Raw genomic sequence first — 14,903 nt, forward strand, 5'->3', positions numbered from 1 at the left:
TTTTGTGCTCTAAACCTAGACCACCATCATTCCACAATATAACAGTAATGACTATTTTAAAATTATAACTTTTATTAAACATGTTCAAAAAGTTAATATGATTAGTTTTCTACTAAAGTAACAGAAGAAATTAATTGTAATAAAGGAAGTTGTAATGGGGCTTCAATGGATTTAAAATGATAAAACTAGATACTTTAACTTTACTTTACTTTTAAGGTACAAGTCTTACCATAAGACCTACGGTAATAGCTTATTATGCACCTTGTAATAGCCTGTAGGGAAATTCGCTAAAAAGAATAATAACCATTTATTAAATTAAACATAAATATTTTTTATTGTGAACTATGACAAAGTGAAATTAATACAAAAAAACCTTTGATGATGCAGTTGAGGACTTAAGGGAAACCATCATCATCCTCTTCAGCCATTTCCTTGGCCAACTCCAAGTCTTGCTGCTCTCTTTCCCTGCGTTCTTCAGCAGACTCCAAGTCCTTCCCATAAGATTTTGGAGGGTATCTCATGGCCTTCACACTCTGGTTGTGAAGATCCAAGCAGAACGATATCCTCTGATGGAAAGCCAACTGAGGTTCTCGTGTGCAGTAGATATCTGTTGCTTCTTTGCTCTGCATGTAGCCATGTTCGGGGTCCAAGGTTGCTTCTATCACTCCGTCTCTAATAGCTTTAGCTACAATGAACTCAGCATCTTCAGGAGAATCAAGAGACAACTTGCGAGCGATGTTGGCAGGTGTGATGCGAGAGTAAGACAGCCCAATGCTTCTGATGGCAGTCTTGATGACGTTGTGACGAAGACGCAGAATCAAAGTAAAAGTGTGATCTGCACGGAATTGAGGTCCAAAATTTTCCAATACCTCCCCGAATCTTTGCAGGTTTCCCAATCGAACAGCTTGTGTAAGCTGAAAGTACGGGGCCAAAGACCGTCGAAGAGCTGCTTGCCGGAATATCTGACGGTCTGGTATGTCCCCCAACAGTAGCTCCACAGTTACTGCCAACTTTTGTGAGGTCTGTCGAAATCCAACAGCAGTGGTTTGAGGAGCTTTGCGCATGGCTTGAACCAAATGTTTATGAGCGGCAGAGTATTCCAGTCTTGCCGCCTTAATGCAACCCAGGTAGTAGAGAAAACGGGCCCACTCATTATTGCTAGCATTTTCAGGAAATACAGACTTGGAAACCAACTTGTCAGCTTGATCATACAGATTGTAGTGAAGGTAATTTCGAAGCAAGCAATTAATCAGGACTGCCTGACCCTCGAAGTCGTTCCGAAGGGTTGCTGTTCTCAAGCGAGCATGCAAGAAACCTCTAATTTTATCTAGCTGATTAGTCAATTCGTACGCTCTGGAGTGATAGAAATAACATTTAGCAGTTACAAGATCCAAAGTCCTGCGGTTCTGAGCTGTTACTTTGTTCATCAACAAGTCAGAACACTGCACTGCTTCTTTGTACTTCTCTCCATCAATGAGTTTTACAAGGACTAAAAGGTGGAGGTAGCCATCAATCTCTGGTAGTAAGGGAGAAGAAGAGCTCTTTCCACTGCGCATCTTCAACTGATTGGTGCTTTCTTCCATCGGCTCATCAACAAAGTTGAGAAGTGCATCTTTCTCTGAGGTGGAATGAGTGTAAAACCCAGAAATAAGATTTCTCAATACCACTGGGCTCAACTTCCTGCGAGTGTTGGGCAAAGCACGGAGAACTCGCAAGATAAATCGAGGTTCCTTGGTCAAGACGGCCTTCTCTATCTGTCGTGTGTGTTCTCGGATTTCTTGGACACTTAGATTATCCACATCCTTTTTATCGACAGTTTCGTTTTCCCCACTTGGACTGTCCACATTTTTCATCTCAACATCAGCAACTTGTTCCGTTGCAGCCGGCATGATGGTAGTTGATTAACCTGCAAATAAGCATTATTTTAAAAACATTACAAGTCTCAATTTAAAAACTACTTTGTGAATAAAAACAAATGTAAGAAATATGTTGTAATTAACTAATATTTATCAGAGATTGGAGAACAGAGATATAAATCGAGTCAATTAGTATGATGTGTGCGAGGTATGAGGGAAAGGCTCCTGACAGCACTGAGTCACATCTCTAGATGAGCTAGAGGTATTAAATCAATCCAACAGCAAATAATTGTTGAAATGACTATAACATAACAAAAGCAGAAGTGTGGGAATGGTTCTTGTGCACATGCACATCCCTCATGCCACTCTAATTGACTCGATATATACGGGGTGTACCTTAACAACCTGTACCGATTTTGTGGGATTGTTCCTTGTATACAATTCCTTGTATATACAATATTCCTGTATATATAATATTCCTTGTATGTACAATACATTTTGCAATATTTATTTATTTATTTATAGTTTCAATGGCTGACGCCAATACATAGATGATTGATTGAGATACAATTTAAAGGAACTAACAAGATGCAAATGTAATACAATTCTGAACAAGCTACGAGATAACAATAAATACAACAATAAATACAAGTTGACAAACAGGCGAAATTCACAATAATGATCTACTAATTTAAAAAAATTATTTGATAATAACATTTGAGTGTAAAAACAGAAACAATAATTATGCATGAACCTAACCAAGCAAAGCAACAACCCAAACATATCAGAAAATATGTGAACCATACTACCGTGCAATTAAACAAAACCAGAAAGGGCAGTAGAAAAATTTGCTTACACAGAGAGGCACAGGTACAAAACACAGTTAAAGAACTTCACCACCTCAAAATCACCACACATTTCTTGAAAGTAGCCAGCGACATATTAAAAAGGTCAAAATCATCAGGTAGAGCATTAACGAGACGTTGGGCTCTGGGCAGCGGGCTGAAGAGATGATAGTTGGTGCTGAGATGCTCACGAGAGAAGAGGTCCTTGGATCTTGAAGATCTACCTGCCCTGAAGTTCAGAAGTTTGAGAAGTCCGGGACAGTCGATGAAGCCATTGACCAGTTTATAAATGAGCAAGATGTCCTGGATCTCACGTCTGGACTCCAATGGAAGGATTTGAAGGGCCTTGGAGATTTCTTGGATGGGTACCTCTCTGTAGTTGTAGCCCAACCTCACACCGACCACTCTCAAGAAGTGATTAACAACCATTTGAAGTTCGGTCTTGAGATAGTCTTGGTGAGGTGACCAAACACAACAGCCAAACTCTAGGTGTGGCAATACGAAGGCCAGGAACAGGGTTTTGAGTAGAGTAACGTCTTGGAAATATTTGGAGCTTCGAAGAACAATATAATCATGAGCCTCCAATGCCTAGTTTTCCGTCTTGCTATCTGTTTGTATGCGTTTTTTTACAAATTTCCTCATAGCTCCTCAACGCTTTAAATTTGGTACAAACATGTAAAACTATGTTACAACTTACAAAAAAAGTATTTTAACATTTTTTATCATTTCAAAATGGCGGCTTAAAAAAAATGTAAATCTTTAATATCCCAAAAATGAATTTTATTAAAACACAAAGACTAATAAAAGTTACTGGATTTTAAAACAAATCTAATGACTTCTTAATTACAAAATCACTTAACAAAATATTTTAATAACTAACTAAGTGACATTTAAAATGTTTCATTATGTGGACTTGCGCATAATAATCAGCTGTTACTTGTCGATTTCTTTTTACCAACAAATCAGCTGATAATAGTATTGTTTGAACAATGAAATAGCTTTTTTCTCTACCACTACATAGAAATTATCACATTCCTACGCCTATCAACAAGACGCAAATAGCTAGGCCTATTTTGATGCGATGGTAGAACAAATTCTATTTCATTGTTCAAACAAAGCTATTTATCAGCTGATTAGCATGCACAAGTCCACATGTATTACAGTTTGTTATAATTAAAATATTGAGTAATAAGAAGTGTCACAATTTTGTTATTTTTTAACAGATTTTGTGAATATTTAAGGTGTTGTTAGGTTCGTTTTTAAATCAACTGGGCTAACTTTTATTAGTCTTTGTGTTAGATAAAATTCATTGGACTAGATATTCTTAAAGAGGCAGACAAAAATTGGATGAAAATGGACCAATCTAATGAAGGAGTAGGCCTACAATTTAAAAAAAGGCAAGATATGTGATCTGGATAAGAACCTGAGGAAGGGGAAAATACTGATTCTCTCAGACAGCCAAGCAGCAATAAAGCTGCTGGGGTCTTGTGTGACAGTGTCACAAACAGTAAAGGGGTGTAAAAACACTCAAAAACGCTAGCAAAGCAGAATCAAGTTAAAACGGGGCATGAGGGGAGTGAGAAATATAGTTCTTAACCCTCCGAGTGTCCCTTGTTTTGGCCTTAATGTCTGCCTATTTTTTGCTCATTTGCAAGGTTTTATTAAAACGGATCTGAGAAGCTTGAAAACAATGTTAATTATACTGTTCTATATACCATTTTGTTTGGAAAATCATGGGCTTCAATATTATACATAGAACATAAGGAACATTTGTTTCAAAAAAAATTTTTAGGTAAAAAAAAATATTTTGGAAAATTTTCAAAAAAAAAAAAAGTTTGCGCTCAATGAAATTGTATAAATTATAGGCCTATAAATATTTGAAAATAGCCACTTTGTTCTAAATTTTATGAGGATTACAAATATATAATAATATAAGGAAGTAGATTTGCAAATAAATAAGTTATGGGCAAAAAACAGATTTCAGTACATAGCGTTTAGCTAAAAATGCATAGCCTAACCATAGCTAGGAATCTGGCTGATAATTTACATCAATATCACTACCTACTTCTTCAGGATCATCAACCAGCCCTTCAAAATCACTTAAATCTTCTTATAATGCACCACGTATATCACTACTTTAGATTTTTAATACTAAAACAATGATAATTGTAATAAAACACATCAGTCATCGGTCCGAGGTTAACCAAGCTGTTTACAAATACGCAAGTCAGCTGTCTGCTACAATATTTTCGGAACTAAAATGAATAGCGCTTAGAGACAGACCTCCAGAGAAAGCTCTGAATCTGTCAAATAAAACCATACCTAACTCGATCCAGTTCAATCCGATTTTGTCAGTAATAGAGCCTTCGCCGTAAACAGTGTTTGTGAGTCGCTGCAGCGACAAATAACACTCGGAGGGTTAAAAAAATAAAGTTATAAAAGTAAAAAAATAAGCACAAACTTGGACAAAAATTGAGTGTCGCTGGCGACATTCGAACTGGAGACCCTTTGATCACCAGTCCGAGATGCTATTAACTACGCCACGAACACCGTTGGAATCTAACCGTCTCGTTACGGTAACTTAATGGTGTTCCCTCTAGAGTAGAATGACGTCATGCCCCCCCCCACTCCTTTGCACAAGAGTTTCTCGCCAGTTACTGATGGGGAAACAGAGATGCTAAGCCTATATACAAATTAGACCTAGGCCTACAGCTTAGCCTAGGTCTACTTATTCATTTAAACTTACCTGACAGAGGGCAATAATATTGGAGCAGTCATATGATATATACCCTAGACCTAATGTGAATACTCATTTTATATAAATCACCTCATGCCAACCTTATAAAACATAAAACAACCTTGGATATTCAAATAACAACCTTAAAAGTAACATCTATGAAAACCCGTAACAGGCCTATATGATATACCCTAGACCTCAAATGTGAATACTCATTTTATATAAATCACCTCATGCCAACCTTATAAAACATAAAACAACCTTGGATATTCAAATAACAACCTTAAAAGTTAAAAAAGTAACACCTATGAAAACCCATATAACACTTACTTTGTATGCTGGTTGTTTGTTGCGTTGAGATAACAGGCTATAAGAAATATTATGTATAATGGTTAGCTAAGTAATAAGGTCTGCTCTACATTTAGTTAGATAAATTTGGTCAAAATAAAAAAGTTATTTCAGTAAGACCAAAAGCTTCAAAGGTTCACAGTTCACACTATTATAATAATTCGATTTTGGTTAAGTTTATTAGGGTCGCGGGGATGCGCTATGCGATATTGCGATGCGAAAAAATGCGATTCCTGGGCCACAAAACGGAGTGTCATTCCTTTCACCATGGAGTAAGTTGGTTTAGAAATCTCATAAAACAGTACTATAATAAGTTATTTTTTCAATTTAGGTCAAACTTTAATAAAACATGTACCGGTACTTTAATAACATTTACACTTATTATTTTTAAAGAAGACGGACTGTGATACTTTGCATGTATCACACTAGTATTTGCATGTATTACACTGCACTTATTGTAGTTTTGCTTTTATTATAGTTGTAATCTTATTAGTCTACGATAGTTATTTTATGACGTTCATCCATTGCGTGTGCTGTACAAAGCACTTAATGATGAATAGAATACAAATTCTTGATTCTTTACTTTACTTTGAAAATGCGACCATACGAAAGTAGGTATTGTAAGCCAAGTATACAAGTATAACGGCTGATCTATCTAGTATTCTAGTATGTATCAGTATCAACCGATAGGCTTGTTTGTTTCTAAAATGGTTTTCTCAAAAGTTCGTTGTATTTGTTAGCTTTATGTAGCTAATTTGAATAACAAAATTATAAACAATAAAACAAAGTAAGATAAATTTGACATTGAATTCCACTGTAATAAATTAATAAGGTATAACAATATTATATTCGATAAACAATTAATAATCATATTTAAAACTGTAACAATAAACCAAGGAAATTGCAGCAGTAAGAACTGTCGGATAATTTTGACAATGAATAACAAAATTGAATTAGGTCTCTATAATAATCAATGCGGAGGGAGTAACCACAATTCCTAGTGTACCTCGAAGCTGCATGTATTTTTTTTCTAGGCCATAACCCCATAACCTAGGCCTTAGCTTTAACAAATAAAAAAATTTAGCAGAAGAGAAAAATGTGAAATGATTGTGTTTTTGTTGTAGGTTAGATTAGATTTCGGTATATTTGAATTGAATATTAATACTTAGGCCTAACTTATTCTAGTCTAGGCTCATGCTGTGTTTTAGTTTGCCACTTGATATTATTTATTCATTCAACTCTCATGTTTAAAGATTTAAATGGAAAAAGCTATGTGCAAATGCGCTAGGTTAATACATTCAGGCCCACCAGTTTTAGGACATTGGCGTTCTATAAGATATTTCAGCTCAGCAACAAATGCTGGTTCTTCACACAACTACTGTTTGGATTTAGTAAGGTAAAATGTGTTGACTAGCAGTCAACTGCATCTATCTTAGGGTAAAAACACAGTGGAGCAGGGCAGGTAGCTGGTAGCCTGGCGGGTCGCTTAATCGCTTACTGCGATGTAGAATTAAAGCACGCTTTGTTATGGGTACGCAACGCACACAGTCACGCCTAGCAGGTAGCCGAGAGGGTAGCAGTAAGCTAGGCGGCAAGCTAGAAGAATTGCCAAGTCGATTGTTTGGGAGCTTCAAGCGGGGAAGGCTCGACTGGGGCATGCGCAAATAGCAGAACTTGACAGCCACGTGTTCTCGAGTTCGCAAGTTCCACGCGGGATCTTTCACTGCGCATTCTTAGTATACGGAGTGTTGTTTGTTTTAGTTGATTTATTTGGATGTTGTTTTGTTTACATGAAATAAAATAATGGACGTAGAAAAATTAATATCAGAGGTTATTATCCGTGTGCCTTTGTGGAACCAAGCCCACCGGACAAGCACAAACGTCACGTACTCAACGATCTGTAGAATGAAATAGTGAATGAACTAGGATTGAACAAAAGTTTATCCTATACCACTAATATTATAAGTGATAATATTAGTATCGGAGGCTGACAAGCGACTGTACTGAGCGCCACTGTGTGTATGTCCCAGCTACCCTCCAAGTAACCAGCAGTTAAGCGAGTAAGCGACCAGCCAGGCTACCAGCTACCTGCCCTGCTCCACTATGTTTTTACCCTTAGGCCTTTTAAAAAATGGCTGCAATTCTGGATTGACCCTAACTTATCATAGGATTTTAGCTAGGCTAATATAATGAATCAAGATTCAATAGAAGTAGGCTATAGTTTGATAGCGAAATAAGTAGGCCTTAGTAAGGGTAGGCCTACAGTTCCGCAGAGAACCTATGATTTATTATTGGTTACGATTTCAGTTTTACAGGCCAAAAATCGATACAATTTTTTTACTCGCTAAAAATATTGAATGTAGGCCTAGGCCTTACTTATCTTAGGCCTATTATTATTTTAGAACCAACTTAAGTTATTGAATTTCATTTATTGTTGTTGGCCATTCAAAAAGTGGCCTGATTAACTTACCACTTACACCGTGCATTGTGACGTTTAGACTTTGGATCAGTTTACACGGTTTACACAATTGTTATTAACTTACTGTTATTACCATGGCAATAAGCCAGGCGGTGCAACGTTGCCCCACACCAAGGCCATGGCCTTGTAAGTATTAGAGGAGACAACTTTGTAAGAAGTTTGTAAATATTAGTTTTAAATAATATGTAAATAAATAGTAGGCCTATGTTATTGTGCCTCTGACGCAATCTATCCGACATCGTCGGTCAAGGATTAAGGACACAAGTAGGCCTATCAAGTAGGCCTAAGTATTGTTTAACTCAAATTAGTTTCCTTTGTGTCTATCTACGCCATTGACATTTTATTAACGTTTTGAGAGGGAATGGTTCAGACCCAGGTCTTGAGCAGCAAACCTAGGTACTCGCTAAACCTAATGTTAACTTATTTAAATAGATGTAAGTGATAATCCAATTAGGCAAATGGAAATTCGCAAACATAGAAATTTCCTATGATAATGTAGGCTTATGGTAGGTTCTCTGGGAAACTGTCTAAATAGGGGAGCGAGGGGGTCTAATGGTAGAGTGCGGGGCTTCGGAGCCCGAGGTCCGGCATTCAATTCCTGCCAAATCAACAATGGATTTGATCTATGTGATAATGCCGCGACCCTCTAGGCCTGAAGTAATGTGTAAAATAGCTCCGTGCTAGAACCGGGGCGTGAAAGCGGGGCTTAATAAAAGGGGGAGAACTCCTGTAAGTACCTGCTTACTGCTTACTCTCCCAATTTTAGGATTTAGTTAATAAATTTCTGAAAAAAACTCTTGGAATTCGTTTTAAACTTTTGCTAAGCATAACTTACTGTCCCTGTGTCGGATGACATCTCAGCTGATTGTTATTTTTATGCCTATTAACTTATTATTGTTTTCAACTTAGCCTACTAATCTTAAATTAATGGTTTAGTAATTTGTACCTAAGCGAAACTTTTTATCAATTATCAATTATTTAAGATGGGGACGCCACTATGTGCATATTTTAACCCAAATATGTGTGAAGGATGAGTGTAGGATGAGTAGCAACTTTGGTACCTGAATCCATTACATTGACGAACATATACAGTAGGCCTAAATGATTGGGCTATATCAAAAATATAATAAAAAACAACTTTCATATCAATTGTAACAAGCGATAATTGAGATTGAGTCGGCTATAAATGTTTTCCGAATAGCTTTACTTACTTATTTTTTAACTTGTTTTAGGAAATACGATTATGAAAATTTTCTCAGTAGTTTATTGCTGCCAAACTCCGTGCGTTCAACAGCATTTGCTGTAAGGAGCTTCAATGTTGAAATATCCAAAGTCCAAGACCAAGTGAGCAACCACCAGTTGGCCCAAATGAGGTTGAAGTTTTGGCTGGAAACAATTGATAGTTTATTCAAGAATCAAGTACGGGAACATCCTGTGGCCCAAGAACTTCACAAGGTATGTTGATTATCATGTCTAGGCATATAATTTCAATGCGGTAGCTGAGTGTTTATAGTCGTCATCTTACAACTTAATCAGAAATTCGCTGGTTGGATCCCGAGAAAAATCAATCGCTTATTAATTTTTTGTGTGTTTATCTTTGCCTTTGGCATTTTTTAACTTTTTTTGGGAGAAACAGTCCTAACCTTGGTCTTGATAACTTAATTTGGCATCATTAATTTATAGCCCGGTGACAAATTGCAGTTGGGTCTAAAAACGTTCTCGCTTGAAACCAAAACAGCGTCCTTCATATTTGAAGGCAAGCACTAAAACCACTTGGCTATCTAGACAATTATTTTATATTAGATACTGAATTTTGCCTGCCTTGTCTATTTGGCTTCTAATAAATGATCCTGGATGAAAAAATCCAACAGAAAACAGACAAGTCTAATTAACTTAGACGAATCTTTGTATGCCACTTTTAACCAACACATTTTTACACTGTAAATGTCTTGTTCATATTTCTATGAAGGCTATGCTTCTTACTTGTAAAGATTGACTTCTGTTTCTAGATTAGTACCAGTACCAACAACCTATACCGGTAGTTAATTTTGATCAGGAACCGGTAATAGTACTAACATCGAAAAAGATAAGCCTAACAACTCATTCTACTAGTTATGTTTGAGGTCAAGGGGAAATTATTCATGTGTTTGAGATTGATTTTTAAAACCTGTGAATTGGATATACTATTGCCATAATCTGGAGCGGTCATGGGTGTTTAAACTGTTATTTCAATAGAGTTAAATGGTTACTAAGTTCAATAGTTTGACGATTCAATTTGTTGATTTTTGTGTTCAGGCGCACGCTATAAACCATAACCTCTTTCACACGATCCTCAGACCCAGATAAAAAATCGTAATATTTAAACTTGTTATTGCCACTAGTCTATGTAGAAAAATTCATCAGTCTCAGTAAATAAAACAATATAAATAACTTCCTCTATACCTTGTTTACTCAATTCCCTTTTAAAATATGCAACCTACTTAGCTCAACTGAAGTAAGTTACCTAACTGTTTGTTTCAGGCTATAGGAAGGCATAAACTGCAAAAGACACATTTGAAAAACCTAGTGTTGGCCCGAACCAACCAGCTTTCGAGTACATTTCCTAATCTGGAGGTGATGGAAAAGTATGCTGAATTATCTGTTTCGTCCATTTACTACATGCTATTGCAAGCATCAGGCAAGGCAACCTAAATAACTTTTGGGTAACTTCAATTGTTTTTGGAAAATTTTTTTAGGTTAAACACTCATCTGCCACAAATACTTGTTGTGATGTCTACTCTGTGACTGTCCAGTCATTGTATCAGTAGTACAACCATTGACTCTGTCTATTACATTATTGTAAAATGTTTACTGACATTAAAGATTGATTTGATATGATTTAGTGTTAGCCAAAAACTCAAAACCTTTAAAAATTCTTTGAAAAATGTTTGCAGTGTACTGAAGTAACCCTGACAAAACTGATTTATTGGTGAGTTAAATTAAAATTCAGTCAGAAATTAGTGCAAATAAAAAGGCAAATTTGAAGACACAGTGCTAATTGCCACAATATGTCCTTTGTTCTATCAAATAAAAATCTTCACCTTTAAGAGTCCTTGGAGGCTATTGGTCGGATTTGCCCGCCAGGAAAGCAACGTTATTCAAACTGCTGCTGAAGAATTATTTACCATCACTAAATACCAAAGTGATTGTAATTTGAAAATCCTATGTCTATCCAGGGCGCTATGAAATAAGAAATTTTGTTAGAGGTTTTGTAACTTTTTAATGCGTTAGCACGGCTAAGCTCCAAGGATTCTTAACCACGATACAGTCTGGTCCTTGCTCCAAGTGACTTGTTTCCCAAAATGAAGCATTGTTTAGCAGCACAGAGCTTTAATTACAACAAAGAGCTCTAACTGCCAGTTACTGAAGGACTGAGACTGCATGCACATAGTGGAATTCTACAATGTCAACTAACTGCTATGATAAGTGCCTCAATTCAACAACAAACAACTATGTAACCAACAACAAAACTACCACAACTATGTAGAACAGTACTGTAGTATTTTAGTTGATTTTTCAAATTTAATTACTGTAGCAATTTTTTCCCTTTTACAAACTTTTCATTTTATATCAAAACCTTCTTTACTTTCTGAAATAATAGCCCGTTGCAATTTGAAATGTTTTAGTTAAATGGTTTTTAAATTTAATATTTTATCCAGCTTTAAGAGTGTGTGTTTCAGGTATACAGAATGTCCATGCTGATCATGCTGCCAGTCATCTAGGTAAGGCGCAGGGGTTGGCTAATCTGGTACGTTCGTTGCCGCATCACTGTACGCGTCGTGATGTGCCACTGCCTCAAGACGTACTTGCGCGACATCGTGTGTCTCACGAGACTGTTTTACGAGGACATCGAGACCAGCCTGTGCGCGACGTCATCTTCGAAGTAGCCTCTCGAGCCAAGCAACATCTTGATAAGGTAGCTTTGTCCTTTTGTTTTTTTGAGATTGAATGAAGTTTAACTAATTGTTTGGCTGAATAAAAGTCAGGAAGCAAGTCTAAGGTGTATAGTTTTTCAACCATCTTAAAATAACCTTTATAATTTATTGTTGCTGTGGACTGTGAAGACAAGTCTAATTCCCTTCTAGTTTTTTTCTTAAATAAAATTCCTTTGCATACTTCAACAAAAACTATTTTAGTCAATGTTGTTATACCTCGTCAACAACGCTATCAGAATTTTCGACAAAGTGTTAATGTTTAAAAATAATTCCAGACAATTTATGAAAAATTGCTCAGAAACTTGTGTTTAAATTTTTTTTCTAATTTATTTAGCAACATTTAACCAACCACATCCCTGGACTGAGGTATGTATGGACTGATGGAGAATCATTAAAGTTCCCTCTTTCTACATGTATATGGTACTATTGGTCCAAGGTACAACAGTTTTCCTATTGCACTGATGAATTGCGGTTCTGTCTATGAAAAGTCATTGTACTAAATACTGTATAAACATTGGACAGGTTTAACTGTTAACAAATCAAATAACATATAATTTTAATTCAAATGTTTAGAGGGAGAAAACTTATGATAAATTCCTCCACGAAAGATGATCACTATTTTGAGTTGTTACAGGCTAGAAGCTTGAAGGATAAAGTACCTGAGGGTACATTTATCTTACTTCTACCTGCAGCCTCCACCTCTTGGTTTCTGGATCAGCTGCAGAAGTGTGACTTTGATGTGTTTCACCCGAAACTGCAGAGGAGACATCATCTCTTACCTTGGACATTGTACTTGAACAAGTTTCTGAAGCGATATTAGCCTGGTAACAACTCAGTTAGGCTGTTAGGTGGACTTTGTTGCAAATATCTGGATGGAATGTTTATAATAGTTATTTGTGTATAGTAACTAAGTGTCACTTTGCTGCACATGAGAGACAATTTTACTCGAGAAAGTTTCTCAAGCAGCAAAGGCAGTTTGCACTTGTGTTTGTGTTACACATTATATTTTTCCTACAGTTAATATAAATAATAAGTCTTTCAAACAATGTACGGTACAACACGTTTTAAAGGTTAGGTTAAATCCAAACATTGAACGAAATCGGAAACGCTGCACCAGCTGATCGTAGTCGTAGTATCTTTAAGTGTTGCCAACTTATTTTCAAGCGTATACATATTAAGTGCATAATAAAAGCACACTGTTTTATGTTGTTTGGTTGGAATACTGGTGTGCGCCAAAGTAAAATCCGTGCGACAAAGTAAGGCTTACTGTACTATAATCTGTTCAATGAAGCCCACTTTGTCGGATGACTGTAGGAAAAATTTTTTTAAGTCAAATAGAGAGGTATTTTGATTATTTTTACCATTCAAAATGGTGTTACTAGTAAAGCTTGTCATTAACAGAGTAACTAGTTAAGCTAATCATTGACATTTTGCACCGCAGCAGCCGTGCTATGAACCTACGCTCGTAAATTAATAGTTGAATCTCATCTGCAAGTGTCCAGTCGTATTCAGTCTTTAGTCCACTTCTGCTAGCCAGCCGTCAGTGAAATGGTGGCTGAGTAGATAGACGCGTTGCACTGACATGTGTTTAGCTCTGAAGTTTTTCTTTATGCGTGGGTTTGATTCCAGCATTAAGCTTACTAATGTGGCCCTTAGCTGGTGAGAGGACCCACCATAAGTACGATAAGTAAACGATGTCCAGCATGGGTATAAGTTAACGTCATTATCCATTAGTGAGTTTAGTAAGGATTGCACACCTGTTTACACGATGGAATGGCCTCTGGATTGTCTGAATAAACTTATATAGGTTTAGGTCACCAGTTTCCTGTCAAAACGTAAACGATCCTTAGGTAGTACTATGGGGACTACAGCTGCTTCGTGCTTGAAGAAAAGTTACACATCTTCATGCCAATGTTAATGTTTTGTCGTGCATGTTTTAACCGTACATATTCCCTGTTTTATTATAAAATTATGACGAACTCTACATGAGAGGTATTCTTGACCTGAAGATGAGCTAGTTTTCTACAAGCACAAAATGGCTGTAGTCGCCATAGTACTACCTAAGGTTCGTTTTGACAGCAAACAGGTAACCTACACCTGTTTAGTTTCTTTTTACACTAGTAAAGAGGAGGAGGATGAAGTGATCTCTTTTTGGGTTTTTATTTTAGTTAAATATCGCATCGTTTACTAGGCCCATTATTCAATAAAATGGGAAACTGACTCCATTTTTTTTTAGTTTTTACGTCACATCCAGTATTTTGCAACAAGTTGTATTAGTATTTGTACATACCCATTTATATTGTTGAAATAAATCTGTTATAAGTTAATAATTGTCTTTTTTTACAAACTCCTGGACATGGTTTTTACTTCCTGTAAGTTATAAACCTATTGCTTTGATATTGTTTTTGATTAATTATCCTATACTGACTCTAATACGAGCTATGTCTCTTTGCCTGTCTGGAATATATATCACGAAACCTAACGGAAGGATTTTTACTGCATTTTGGAGTTAGGGACTTATAGCCGTGAAAATGTGATTGGTGACAGCCACTACCTCACGAAAATTCTAATTTCCCTACACAACTCATTTGAAAATTTTAAATTTAACATTAGCCTTATGGGTTGCCAAGTAAATGTGTTGGTTGAACAAAATAACAAGGAAAA

The 14,903-nt window shown here is 36.3% G+C and overlaps 2 protein-coding genes across 2 annotated transcripts; one reads left to right on the forward strand and one right to left on the reverse strand.

Annotated features, from left to right (window-relative positions):
• Window positions 1–315: 315 nt before the first annotated feature.
• On the reverse strand, window positions 316–5,978 carry LOC128999312 (probable 26S proteasome non-ATPase regulatory subunit 3). The gene is made up of 2 exons (XM_054425743.1): window positions 5,769–5,978; window positions 316–1,906 (listed from the first exon to the last, which is right to left on the reverse strand). Exon 2 carries the CDS (start codon window positions 1,887–1,889, stop codon window positions 396–398), a length of 1,494 nt encoding a protein of 497 aa, XP_054281718.1. The 5' UTR covers window positions 1,890–1,906; window positions 5,769–5,978; the 3' UTR covers window positions 316–395.
• Window positions 5,979–6,891: 913 nt separating this feature from the next.
• Window positions 6,892–14,563, forward strand: LOC128999316 (NADH dehydrogenase (ubiquinone) complex I, assembly factor 6-like). The gene is made up of 5 exons (XM_054425747.1): window positions 6,892–7,182; window positions 9,498–9,720; window positions 10,786–10,942; window positions 11,985–12,220; window positions 12,874–14,563. The coding sequence occupies exons 1-5, from the start codon at window positions 7,046–7,048 to the stop codon at window positions 13,057–13,059; spliced, it is 939 nt and encodes a 312-aa protein (XP_054281722.1). The 5' UTR covers window positions 6,892–7,045; the 3' UTR covers window positions 13,060–14,563.
• The last annotated feature ends 340 nt before the right edge of the window (window positions 14,564–14,903 follow it).

Source organism: Macrosteles quadrilineatus, unplaced genomic scaffold, assembly GCF_028750875.1.
Source record: "Macrosteles quadrilineatus isolate MER2022 unplaced genomic scaffold, UCM_ALF_1.0 Scaffold_8__2_contigs__length_117827958, whole genome shotgun sequence".
NCBI lineage: Eukaryota > Metazoa > Arthropoda > Insecta > Hemiptera > Cicadellidae > Macrosteles > Macrosteles quadrilineatus.

Bases quoted from the DNA above. Each gene is read 5' to 3' on its own strand.
- LOC128999312 (XM_054425743.1), bottom strand. From the start codon at position 1,889: ATGCCGGCTGCAACGGAACAAGTTGCTGATGTTGAGATGAAAAATGTG.
- LOC128999316 (XM_054425747.1), top strand. From the start codon at position 7,046: ATGGAAAAAGCTATGTGCAAATGCGCTAGGTTAATACATTCAGGCCCA. The intron at 9,721-10,785 runs GTATGTTGATTA...TGTTTGTTTCAG, and splicing joins TGGCCCAAGAACTTCACAAG to GCTATAGGAAGGCATAAACT. The intron at 12,221-12,873 runs GTAGCTTTGTCC...GAGTTGTTACAG, and splicing joins CCAAGCAACATCTTGATAAG to GCTAGAAGCTTGAAGGATAA.